Here is a 12046-nt window from a genome sequence, read left to right on the forward strand (position 1 = left end):
TCCAAATTTCGACAGGTATGTGTCGAAAAAATACTGTTGGTAAAAAAAAAAAAAAAAAAAGATTTATATATATATATATATATATATATATAATTATACAAGGGCCTGATATGAGCAAACATTCATCACAAACTTGAGCTGATATACACATATATATATAATTATATATATACAAGAGCATTTGTTTTTTTCGTATACAAGAAAATACGAATATCGAGAAGAAACCGAGGATTTTAAAAGTCAAGAAACCATAGATCTGATTGAAATCCTCGCAATTGAATCTAGGGTTGTTGTTGTTGTTGGCCTCCCAAGAATTTACTGCTGATGTGGCTGGTGGTTACGAAAGTAATTGTGAGATATTAATCCTATGTTGTTTCCGTTATCGGCACTCGGAATTTCGCCAGCTGCAATCTTCAGCCTCTGCAGTTCGTTCCTCAGTGCTTCATTCAGAGCTTTTTAGAAAAAAGAAAACGTGAAGAAATTATGCACTGCAGAAAATTATCCCATACACGAGAACTTGACCGACACAAACACCATAAGATGTGTGTGTGTGTGTGTGTGTGTGTGTGTGTGTGTGTGTGTATATATATATATATATATGTATGTATGTACCATCTCGGAGGTGTGCTTGCTGCTCCATAGCCTGCAACTTTAGTTTGAGTTCCTTGTTCTCAGCTGTCAATCCACCTGTATCTCTCTGCATTATTTATTGAAAAATAGTAAATGCTCGTCTACCATAAACTTATTGAAAATGTATGAATGCGCGTTTCTATCTCTCAATTTTTTTTTCCGGGCAATTACAAGAGTTTCCAAATACCTAAATTTATTAATTATGAAGGCCGGAAAAAGTAAAGCAAGCAAACCTGGAGCAAAGTGATCTGAGCAGATAGTGTGGTTGCTTCGGTCTGCAGTATCTGAACTTTCCTTTCCAGCTCGCTCGTGTAATGGATTTTTCGCTCTTTTGATCGTGCCGCAGATTGTCTATTTGCAAGAATCCTACAAAGAAATCAACCATTTCCTTTATCCCACTTCAAAAATTTACGTTTATGCACGCGACAATCAAATGTGAACACTAAAACTTCTAATAACAAGCGCTTCGAACAATAATCAAAATACATATAATCTAGTGATCAATGTTCCTTGAAATCGAAATATTCGACTCGATTATCGGTTAATGCTTCAACACGTGACATATAAGAAGAAGTCTCTTGTGCACAAATTCATATATATAATTCAAGCACGAATAAGTAATCTTGGTTAATGTAATTAAGTTCATTTAAAAAAGTCAACGCAAGAAGAAGAGTAGATATATAAAGGTCAAACCTTTTTGCTCTTTTAGGGTCAATCAAGGCTAGCTCGGCGAGCCTATCGGCAGCCATGGCTTTCTTCGCCATAGAATCAACCTCCGACGAAGTCCCACTCGAATACCCATCCATCGAATTGCTATGCCTGTGCCTCCTCTGCCCCGGACCCACTTCCCCGGCCGCCGCCGCCGCCGCCGCCGCCTGCGGCGGCTGACCGTCCAATTTAAGCCCATCAAAAAAGTCGGCGTCCATGGACAGGCTCCTTAAATGAGCTCCGGGTCTGGTTTCGTTGGTTTTGGAGGGCTGGGGCGGCGGAGGAGGTCCACCGGAGAGGAGAGGCGGCGGTGCAGGGGTGAGGTCAAGGTTGAGTTCAGCAACGACGTCGTCGAGGAAGATGTCGTCGATGTCGGGGAATCGGAAGAAGGTCTCCGACTGGGCCCGGCGGTGTTGGGCTCGGCGGGTGGGTGTGTCGGGCATCTGGTCCAGGTCAGCCCGACCCGGAAGGCACCGGGCTGCGGGTATGGGCTTTCCGGCGAATTGGAGGTCCATCATCTGATCAGTATGTATTGCGTGAAAAAATAAAAATTGATTTGATTTAAATGAGGAAAAGATTGTTGTTGAAGTGGGTTTTTAGGTGGGGAGTTGATAATTTGAACATTTGGGAGAAAATTGAGGTGGGAAGTGGGACCCACGTCACCATGTTTATACGCAAGATCCATGTGGAAGGAAAAACAAGGCCCTCTGTCTGCGTTTCTTCTATTCTTTCCCTTTCCAATTGATTTTATTTGTTTTTAGGGTTCGTGAATTTTTTATTTATTTTTTATTTTTTATTTTTTTTGAGAAAGGGTTCGTCATATTTTACAGTTGCAAAATTGAATTCGGATTCGTCCAATTTTGGGGGTTTGATGATGGGCCTACTGGCTGTTCTTTCTTAATATTTTATGGGCCTGGCCCGAAAGAGTATAAGAAGAGAAGCCCATTTCATTTGTTAATTTTTATTTTCTTTAAGGGGGTAAATTGATACAATTGGCATAGTTTAGGGGCTATTTAATGATTATCAAAGTTTATAGATACCTGATGCGGATACAAAATATTTATTAACGGTTAAATAGTATTGATAACCAATTAGAAATATATGGAATATTATTATTATAGTTGCTGGTTTAAAAGATGAAATGTTTTTTACGATTTGAAAATTGTTATTTACGGTATATAACAAAAAACATTTTATTTCTCTAAAACCCCAAAACTTCCCAAAAAATCCAAAAACCCCCCAAACTGCAAATAGCAAAAAAAAATTCAAAAATTCGAAATCAAACTTGAAGAAGGGTTGGGCTTCGATTTTTTGAGGTAATTTTGACTCTTTTATGTGTAAAATATGCATTGGGTAGGTCAATTACGGAACCAATTTCATGTTAAAAAGCCCTACAAATCAATTTGTAGGGCGTTCAATAAAAAAAAATTGCATTGGACGCCCAACTCGGGCGCCCAAATGCAGCTTGCATGCCCAACTTGGGCGTGCACTGCATGAATGGGCGCCCAAGTTGGGCTTTTACGCGTTTGGGGGGTTTTTGATTTTTTTTGAAAATTTTTGAGATTTTAGAGAGATAAAGTATTTTTTTGTTATAAACTGTAAATAGCAATTTTTAAACCGTAAAAAACAAGTCCCTTTAAAAGTGAAGTTTCCATATAATATTCTACACATTTGACATTTCTTTACACATAGTACAATAATGCTAGTTGACATTTTTTTAGTGTATAGTTGTTTCAGTAAGAAGGTTGATAATTGCTCGTGATCACGTCATAAATTAATTAATGCGACTTTTAATTTGCATTTCGTGTTTGCCTTAAAACGTGTTTTGATATAGGACGATTCCAATTTCCCTCACTCTCCATCTAACAATTATAATTTATATCTGCTAATTACAGGATCCCGTAATTAATAGTTAAATCAAAGTGTTATAGATCATAATTAATACGAGATGGCGGCTAATGGAGATGAGGATATTCAACCCCTTGTTATTGATAATGGCTCTCACACGATGAAGGTGAGACCTTTGATTTTAGAACGTTAAATACTGTATTAATAAATCTATTCATTATATATTGCTACTTAATTGTATTTGAATCATCGGCTGTTTTTTGTTCAAAAAAAAAAAAAAGAATCATCGAATATCGCTCAGTGTAATGTGTCGTATATATAGGCTGGTTTCGCAGGTGAAGATGACCCAAGGTCAATTTTCCGGAGCATAATCGGGCATCCTGATCATCCAATTGTGACCGGGGGGCAAAAAGATTTTTATGTCGGAGATGAAGCTCTAATGAAAAGGGAAATTCTTACACTGAAATATCCAATCGGACGCGGTGTCATAAATAATTGGGATGACATGGAGAAAATTTGGCATCACGCGTTTTACAACGAGCTTTGTGTCGATCCCGAAGAGCACCCTGTTCTTCTTACAGAAATACCTTTCAACCGTATGTCGAAGAGAGAGAAAATGACCGAAATCATGTTCGAGACCTTCAATGTGCCAGCTATGTATGTTGCTATCCAGGCTGTCCTTTCACTCTATGCTAGTGGTCGAACAACCGGTATATATATATGTCTGTGTATATGTATAACTATCAGAAGCTCGAAATAATTTTATGTAAATATATTCGTTAATCTTAATCTTGAATGAGTACAGGTATAGTGCTCGATTCTGGTGACGGTGTGACCAACGTTGTTCCTGTTTACGAGGGACAGACGATCACAAAAGCTATTTCGCCTTTGAATTTGGCCGGTCATGATATCACTGATTATCTAAGGAAGATTTTGGGTGATGAGAGAGGCTACGTGTTCAAACAACGGGAAATTGTGCGTGGCGTAAAGGAGAAACTTGCTTACGTGGCATTGGATTTCGACGAAGAATTGAAGGCTGCAGATAATAATATTAATAATAAAAAAAATAGTCCATCTTCCGCACTGGAGAAGAGTTACGAGTTGCCTGATGGACACGTGATCACGGTGGGTTCCGAGAGGTTCTGTTGTGGGGAAGTTTTGTTCCAGCCTTGGTTGGTCGGAACGGAAGCTTCCGGAATCCACGAGATGATTTATAACTCGATTGCGGAATGCGATGTGGATATACGCAAGGAGTTATATGGAAACATTGTGCTAAGTGGTGGGTCCACTTTGTTACCTGGTTTTGCGGATCGTTTGAGCAAGGAAATAACCGGTCTTGCTCCGAGCGGAACGAGGATTAAGGTTGTCGCTCCGCCTGAGAGGACCTCTAGTGTTTGGATTGGTGGATCAATTCTTGCATCACTCGATATTTTTCAACAGGTGCGTGCAATTTTTCGCTTATTTTTTTTCTTTTTTAATTTACTTGTGTTGTTTTGTTGTAGTGGTTGTAATATAAATAATTGGCAATATTTAATATGTGCAGATGTTGATAACAAACGCAGAGTATGAGGAATTTGGTCATGAAATTGTACATAGGAAGTGTTCCACTAATGAGTTTGCCTGAATATGTTTCTTAATTAGGAGTAAATAATTTGTAATTTGAGATTTATTCAGTTGTTGATTGTGACTTGTGAGTTGAATTTGTGTGGGAATAAATAAAAGAGGTGTGAACTGGAATTGGAAGTTATAACTTATAAGTTATAAGTTCCTAAGTACCACACCTCTTAAATAATGGACTTGTAATGTAATAACCTTAGCAAAAATGCGCATGTTTTTTTCTTTAATGTGTAAACTGTAAACAGGGAATTGTATCAAAATGTATGTAAAATAAATTACCTAGGATAAATTACGTATACCCCCGAATTAAGGTCAAATTATGACAAAACTCCTCATGTTTGGGTAATTATAATTAACCATCCACTTAACTATGATACAATTGGCAAGTTTAGGGGCTATTTAATGATTATCAAAGTTTGTTGATATTTCATGCGGATAGTTAAACGTTATAATAATAAGAGCAACTCCAATGTAAGACATCAAATTTAAGTTATCAAATATTCATTTGATATTTGAGATAATATTTTAATATTTTTAAAATTCATTTACTCCCACCATGGTTGTCAAATTAATTATCAATTGGAAGTTTATGGATGATTTTAGTTGTAATTGCCACATGTCAACATGTAATTAGATGTTTAGGTGGTTACATTTTTTATAACTCAATTTCCAGCAAGTATATTTATATCCCAAGAGTTTAATTATCAAAATAGAAACCTTCCTTGATTACTCTTTTGGAATTAAAAATTTTCTATTTTGTAGTATGTAAATGGTGGTTTAAAGTTTGAATACCCCTACTTGATAACTCTATTGATTCTTTAACAAATTACTAATATTATATGTTATTGAATATTATTATTGCTGGTTCAAAGTGAACTGTTCATATTCTACATACATTTCTTTAATTTACAACAATAATGCTAGCTACTTGACATTTTCTTAGTTGACATTTTCTTTAATTTACAGTCAACGGTTAAATGATAATTGCTCGTCACGTCATAAATGCATATTTTCATTTGCATTTTCATGTCAACGTTATTTCATTATACATTATAGTTTCCTTAAACATGTTTTGCAGCAGCAGATATATATATATATATATATATATATATATATATATATATATATATATATATATATATATATATATATATATATATAGGACTCTATCTCTCTCTCTCTCTCTCTCTCTCATATTCATCATTCTTTTGTACAACTTTTGACATTATCTGCTGCTAATTACAGGATCGGATAATTGGCTCCAAGCCTCCAATCAAATTAAAGGTGACTTTATTATCTAATCCAAAAACTTTAATTACTTCAACTTATTATTTCTAAGCAAATAAAGTTTATTTCCTAATTATGATATTTTATTTTTATAGATCATAAATAATACAAGAAGATGGCTGATGGAGAACATGATATTAATCAATCACCCCTTATTATTGATAATGGCACTCGCATGATGAAGGTAATTTTTATCGTGCTTCCTAAATATTCATCGAATATTTCGCAACGTGCATATATTATCGACCGTACGTTTTTCTGTTTTTCTAAAAAAAAAATCATCGAATATTCGCTCGGTGTGTATATATATATTTTGTGCCCTGTATACAGGTTGGCTTTGCTGGAGATGATGCACCGAAGACAGCTTTCCCTACCACAATCGGACGTCCACGTCATCCAATTGTGACGGGGCTAAAGGATGTTTACGTCGGAGATGATGCTATGTATGAAATGGATGTTCTTACACTGACACATCCAATTGAACGCGGTGTCGTAAATAATTGGGATGACATGGAAAAGATTTGGCATCACGTATTTTACAACGAGCTCCGTGTCGCCCCCGAAGAACACTCTGTTTTGCTCACCGAAATTCCGCTCAACTTCAAAGCAAACAGAGAGAAAATGACCGAAATCATGTTCGAGACATTCAACGTGCCCGCCATGTACGTCGCTATTCAAGCCTTCCTTTCACTCATTGCTACTGGTTGGACAACCGGTACGTACGCGCGCGCGCGTGCGTGTATATAGCCTCAATGTAAAATATATCATGTTATAATAATGAATTATTTAAATACACTCGTGAATATATATAGGTATAGTGCTCGATTCCGGTGATGGAGTGACCAATGTTGTTCCGGTTTACGAGGGCCAGACGCTTACGGAAGCTATAGTGCCGTTGGATTTCGCTGGTCGTGATATCACTAATTATCTCGTAAAGTTTTTGGCTGATGAGAGAGGTTACGTGTTCACCACAAATGTGCATCGCGAAATTGTGCATGACATAAAGGAGAAAATTGCTTACGTGGCGTTGGATTTCGAGGAAGAATCGGAGACTGCAAATAATATTCCATCTTCCGTGGACAAGAGTTATGAGTTGCCTGACGGACAAGTAATTACGGTAGGCTCCGAGAGGTTCCGTTGTGCGGAAGTTCTGTTTAAGCCTTCGTTGATCGGAGTGGAAGCTTCCGGAATTCACGAGGCGGTTTATGAATCGATTATGAAATGCGATGTGGATAAACGGAAGGATCTTTACGGAACCATTGTGCTGAGTGGTGGGTCCACTATGTTTAGCGGTTTTGAAGATCGTTTGAGAAAGGAAATTACGGGCCTTGCCCCGGGAGGAACGACGATTGAGGTCGTTGCACCACCTGAGAGGAAGTACACTGTTTGGATTGGTGGCTCAGTTCTTGCATCAATTGATATTTTCCAAAAGGTTTGTGCAATTTTATGGTTGTTAGTACTAGTATGAATATTCCAATTTTTTTTTTTTTTATTATTATTATTTATTTATTTATTTTAATTTTTCAATGTGCAGATGTGGATCACAAAGGGAGAGTATGAGGAATCTGGTTATGAAATTGTTCACAGGAAGTGTTCCACTAATGTATTTGCCTGAATTATATGTATGTTTCTTTCTAATTAATTTGGTATTGTTTTTTTTTTTTTTTTTTTTTTAAGTTGTGAACTGAATTTGTGTGGTGAGAAGAAATAAAATAAATTAATTATTTGTTTCCGAAATTAATTATTGATTTGGGAAAACAATGTGTTTTTTAATCTATTTACAAAATATTATTTCTGTTTTTTGTTATTTTTGAAATATTATGCTTAAATATCAGCAGAAGCCAGCTGTTTACTTAGTTAGACATAACCAAATTCCTATGGGCCTATGTCCAAAAGCCCCGTTCAATTCCTTAATAAACATATTAAATATCATCTTATATAACATTTCAGATTAAATAATATTATATGATGTGTAATAATACATGATTTTATATCAAATTAATTAGTACAACACAACCTAATACTAATCACCTGGTCCAAATGATGTTTAACAATGGAGTGTTAAATCCAATGTTGGTGGCTTTCGTGTGGAATCCACACTCCTTCCCATTTATATATAAAATTGTAATAATTTTGGGTAAATTACGGGTAACTCCTGAGATAATGTTAAATTACAAAAAAATCCCTCATGTATGGGTAATTACAATTACCCATCGACTATGAATCTTTTTACATGTACACCCCCGTGGTGTCAAATTTAGTGAAATCTTCTAGGTTATGTGGAATATTCTCCAGTTTGTACTCGACTCGTTTTACCCCATTCGAGCTCCAAATTTTGAAACAAATATGATCATCGTAAGATGCGTCTCTTCACTTGTAAATATAAGATTGTGATCTATCAGAAACTGCATTTTTACACAAAACAAGTAAGAATAAGAGAACATTTCACAGAGCATAGAAAATTTTGTTAAATTTGAGACCAGAAAGATGAACGTGTAAAAAGATTCGTAGTTGAGGAGATGATTATAATTATCCAAACATGAGGGATTTTTTTTGTAATTTGATCTTACCTCAGGAGTGGTCGTAACTTACTTAATATTTTTTTAACTTTATCCTTTTTTTATTTTTTTCTTTTAAATCTTTATCAGTGGTTTCCTCTTCAGCAATCCATTATTTTCAATTATTATTATTTATTGTTGCCCAACTAGTAGTGATGAAGTGCCACAAATTAGGTCTGCTCCTTCATTCTTGATTAAATACATATTATTATTTTATTAATAATAATAAAACTTTTGAAATATTGCAGAGTGCAGAATCGGATATTCTTTCTCCTTCTATAAATTTCGAGCATCTGAAGGCGTGTGCTCACCACACTCAAACTAAACTCATTTGCCCTAATCCGATTTTGTAATAACATTATTAATTCTCATATACATATATATATAATTATATATATTCCCATGACTTCCTCTAACCAAACAAACGCCGCCGCCAGATTTCCTCTCGCCGTCGAAACCGGTCGGCAGTTGGAAGAAAACCAAGAATTCGACTACTCGAAAAGATCCCAGTGGCTGCGCGCCGCCGTTCTTGGAGCCAACGACGGCCTAGTCTCGACGGCGTCTCTGATGATGGGCGTCGGAGCTGTGAAACAAGACATCAAGGCCATGATTCTGACGGGTTTCGCCGGACTGGTTGCCGGAGCTTGTTCAATGGCCATCGGAGAGTTTGTCTCCGTTTACTCACAGCTCGACATCGAAGTGTCCCAGATGAAGAGAGAGAAGCAAAAGGCTGCCGCCGTCGTCGGCGGCGGCGTCGACGACGGCGGTTGTGAAAATGAGGAGGGTTTGCCTAACCCGGTTCAGGCGGCTGCAGCGTCGGCGCTTGCGTTTACAGCTGGCGCGATGGTCCCGATGCTAGCTGCGTCGTTTATTAGGGAGTATAGGGTGAGGGTTGGGGTGGTGGTGGCGGCGGTGACGGTGGCGCTGATGGTTTTTGGGTGGTTGGGGGCGGCGTTAGGTAGGGCGCCGGTGGTGAAGTCTTCGGCTAGGGTTTTGCTTGGCGGGTGGTTTGCGATGGCTATAACTTTTGGTTTGACAAAGTTAATTGGATCCAGGGGCCTTTAGATTTTTTGTATTTTATTTTTAATATAATGTTTTATAATTTTCTCATTTTGTATGTAATAAGTTGATATTTGGATCAACTAGTAGTATCATGCATATCCACGTATTATATTATTATGGGTTAATTACGGATAGACCCCTCTAAGATTGTGTAATTACACAATGTTCCCTACCCCTTTGTTTTGTTGCAAAACCCAAAGAAAAATATTATAAGACAAACATATCTTCAATAAAATTCTTGTAAAAATAATAAATTAAACAAGTAAAAAGCAGAGGATAAATTAACAAATTGACCATATAACAAAAAAAAAAAAGAGTAAATATTTGAGATCGTGGGTAAAATTGGAAATTCATGATATGTTTTTGTTGTATTATCAAATTTCATCCAAAGTCCTAAAAGAAGGGGGTAACAAAGTAAACATGTGAACTCAGAAGGGAGATAGAGATAATTATGAGAAGTAGAGGGGGCATTTTGTATAGCAATATCTCGATGGGGGTCTAAAATTAATTAACTCTAGTATTACTTTAGGGCTAAATACAGTTTGCACCCTTAAACTATAAGGGCATCTGTAGTGGAACACCAATTGAGTGTTTTTGTCAACTCCCAAAAATATAGGGAGTTTTATGTGCTCTAGTGGGTTTAATTTTCTTCCCCAAACATGCCACGTGGACAGGGAGTCCCTAATTTACTCCCTGCAGATAAAACTTGTTTTGGGAGGTGATGTGGGTCCATATACATTATTTTAATGGAGATTCATTGAATTGTGTGCATGTAAAAAGTAAAAACCGTGTTCCTCTTATTCTTTTTTTTTTTTCCTTTTTGTTTAATAATGTTTAATTCTTTTATTATTTGATTATAATATTTTTTAAGTAATGTTTAATTCTATTTTATTAAATTGATTATATATATATATATATATATATATATATATATATATATATATATATATATATATATTTGTTTTTTTGTTAAGTAATGTTTTATTCTATTTTATTATTTAATTATATTATATGTTTTTTTATGTATTACAATATTAAATTTCATTTGATTTAATATTAATAGTAAAATAAATATTACATTTAGATTTATAGATAAAAAAACATTTATTTTGTTCTCTTCTTCTTAAATATTATTAATATAAATATAGATCCGAATAAAATAAAATAATACATATTACAACGTAATAAAAATATTAAAATAATATAATATTTAATTAAATTAATAAGAAATTTTATACGAAATTTAATGTAATTAAATAAAAAAATTCAAATATTATATTTAATTCATGAATATTTTATTATTGTTTAAGATATGTAGTAAATTTTTATGGAGTATAAATGTGTAGTACTAAAGGACTTTTTTTGTAGGGAGTGTTAAATGTGGGTCCCACTTTTTAGGGAGAGGGTAAATTGAGTAGGTGGCATGTGGACCCCATTGTTTAGGGAGGATTTTTTGGTGAGAGCACTACAGATGCCCTAAGGGTGGTAACACTTACCCCCTTAAAGTTACAAATGTAACACTTACCCCCCTCATTAATGAATTTAAAGATATAACTTTGACTTTGAATGATGTGGCATTTTTTCTTCCCAAATTGTCCTTCTAGCCATTAAATAAATAATGAATATGTAATAATAAAAAATTCGGCAACTTTGCCAAAACTTAATTTTATTATTTCAATATTGTAAATTTATGAATGAAAAAAATTGAATTTTAGTTTATTTTTGTTTTACCTTGTGTTCATTTGTAGCTAATAAAAAGTTAACGATTATTCGAATTGTAATTATAATTTTATAGTTTATATAGTTATTTTAATGCGTATATGACTCTAATATAATCATCTCACTTTTTACTTTGAGAATCACAAAATGTATTCAAAAGTTAATAAGAAATTATAATTTAAACGTCTAAATACTTAAATATTATTTTATTAAAATTTATATTTAAGTAACTTAAATAAATTTTCAAATCAATAATTATTATGAAAAAATTGGCCATTTAAGTCTTGAATATTCTTTTCTTGCGAATGTTTAACGTATTTTATATATTTTTTAAAATATTGAGATTTTTATTTATATTAGGGTCTATAGTAATTAAAATGTGGAGTTAAACATAAATCAAAATATTTTTTTAATAATTATTATATTTTATAAATTTTAGTTTTTGATATAATATTGAAAATATTTTATTATATATGCATCAATATAATAGCTAGAAGGACAAATTGGGAAGAAAAAATGCCACATCATTCAAAGTCAAAGTTTATCATTAAATTCATTAATGAGGGGGGTAAGTGTTACATTTGTAACTTTAAGGGGGTAAGTGTTACCACCACTAT

The 12046-nt window shown here is 34.5% G+C and overlaps 4 protein-coding genes across 5 annotated transcripts; 3 read left to right on the forward strand and 1 right to left on the reverse strand.

The window, feature by feature from the left end:
- Nucleotides 1–106: 106 nt before the first annotated feature.
- On the reverse strand, nt 107–2059 carry LOC148765535 (transcription factor VIP1-like). Its single transcript, XM_088813922.1, has 4 exons — nt 1324–2059; nt 864–996; nt 613–697; nt 107–452 (listed from the first exon to the last, which is right to left on the reverse strand). The coding sequence occupies exons 1-4, from the start codon at nt 1854–1856 to the stop codon at nt 316–318; spliced, it is 888 nt and encodes a 295-aa protein (XP_088670048.1). The 5' UTR covers nt 1857–2059; the 3' UTR covers nt 107–315.
- A 1453-nt stretch (nt 2060–3512) lies between these two features.
- On the forward strand, nt 3513–4926 carry LOC148765536 (actin-like). Its single transcript, XM_088814177.1, has 3 exons — nt 3513–3896; nt 3992–4626; nt 4730–4926. The coding sequence occupies exons 1-3, from the start codon at nt 3626–3628 to the stop codon at nt 4808–4810; spliced, it is 987 nt and encodes a 328-aa protein (XP_088670303.1). The 5' UTR covers nt 3513–3625; the 3' UTR covers nt 4811–4926.
- A 1043-nt stretch (nt 4927–5969) lies between these two features.
- Nucleotides 5970–7881, forward strand: LOC105959632 (actin-11). Of its 2 annotated transcripts, XM_088814174.1 has the most exons (5): nt 5970–6087; nt 6186–6274; nt 6421–6805; nt 6903–7522; nt 7625–7881. In XM_088814174.1, the coding sequence occupies exons 2-5, from the start codon at nt 6206–6208 to the stop codon at nt 7703–7705; spliced, it is 1155 nt and encodes a 384-aa protein (XP_088670300.1). In that variant the 5' UTR covers nt 5970–6087; nt 6186–6205; the 3' UTR covers nt 7706–7881. The 2 variants fall into 2 exon arrangements, with proteins under 2 accessions (XP_088670300.1, XP_088670301.1); XM_088814175.1 differs by lacking the exon at nt 7625–7881 and having other exon boundaries at nt 6903–7558.
- A 988-nt stretch (nt 7882–8869) lies between these two features.
- On the forward strand, nt 8870–9882 carry LOC105958958 (vacuolar iron transporter homolog 4). Its single transcript, XM_012982957.2, has one exon. The coding sequence runs from the start codon at nt 9051–9053 to the stop codon at nt 9711–9713; it is 663 nt and encodes a 220-aa protein (XP_012838411.1). The 5' UTR covers nt 8870–9050; the 3' UTR covers nt 9714–9882.
- Nucleotides 9883–12046: the final 2164 nt, after the last annotated feature.

Source organism: Erythranthe guttata, chromosome 14, assembly GCF_056151865.1.
Source record: "Erythranthe guttata isolate IM_541 chromosome 14, IM_541, whole genome shotgun sequence".
Classification (NCBI taxonomy): Eukaryota; Viridiplantae; Streptophyta; class Magnoliopsida; order Lamiales; family Phrymaceae; genus Erythranthe; species Erythranthe guttata.

Coding starts and splice junctions, on each gene's coding strand:
- LOC148765535 (XM_088813922.1), bottom strand. CDS start 1,856: ATGATGGACCTCCAATTCGCCGGAAAGCCCATACCCGCAGCCCGGTGC. Junction 698..863: donor CTCAGATCACTTTGCTCCAG/GTTTGCTTGCTT, acceptor TAAATAATGCAG/AGAGATACAGGTGGATTGAC. Junction 453..612: donor GCAAGCACACCTCCGAGATG/GTACATACATAC, acceptor TTTTCTAAAAAG/CTCTGAATGAAGCACTGAGG.
- LOC148765536 (XM_088814177.1), top strand. CDS start 3,626: ATGAAAAGGGAAATTCTTACACTGAAATATCCAATCGGACGCGGTGTC. Junction 3,897..3,991: donor TGCTAGTGGTCGAACAACCG/GTATATATATAT, acceptor GAATGAGTACAG/GTATAGTGCTCGATTCTGGT. Junction 4,627..4,729: donor CACTCGATATTTTTCAACAG/GTGCGTGCAATT, acceptor TAATATGTGCAG/ATGTTGATAACAAACGCAGA.
- LOC105959632 (XM_088814174.1), top strand. CDS start 6,206: ATGGCTGATGGAGAACATGATATTAATCAATCACCCCTTATTATTGAT. Junction 6,275..6,420: donor ATGGCACTCGCATGATGAAG/GTAATTTTTATC, acceptor CCCTGTATACAG/GTTGGCTTTGCTGGAGATGA. Junction 7,523..7,624: donor CAATTGATATTTTCCAAAAG/GTTTGTGCAATT, acceptor TTCAATGTGCAG/ATGTGGATCACAAAGGGAGA.
- LOC105958958 (XM_012982957.2), top strand. CDS start 9,051: ATGACTTCCTCTAACCAAACAAACGCCGCCGCCAGATTTCCTCTCGCC.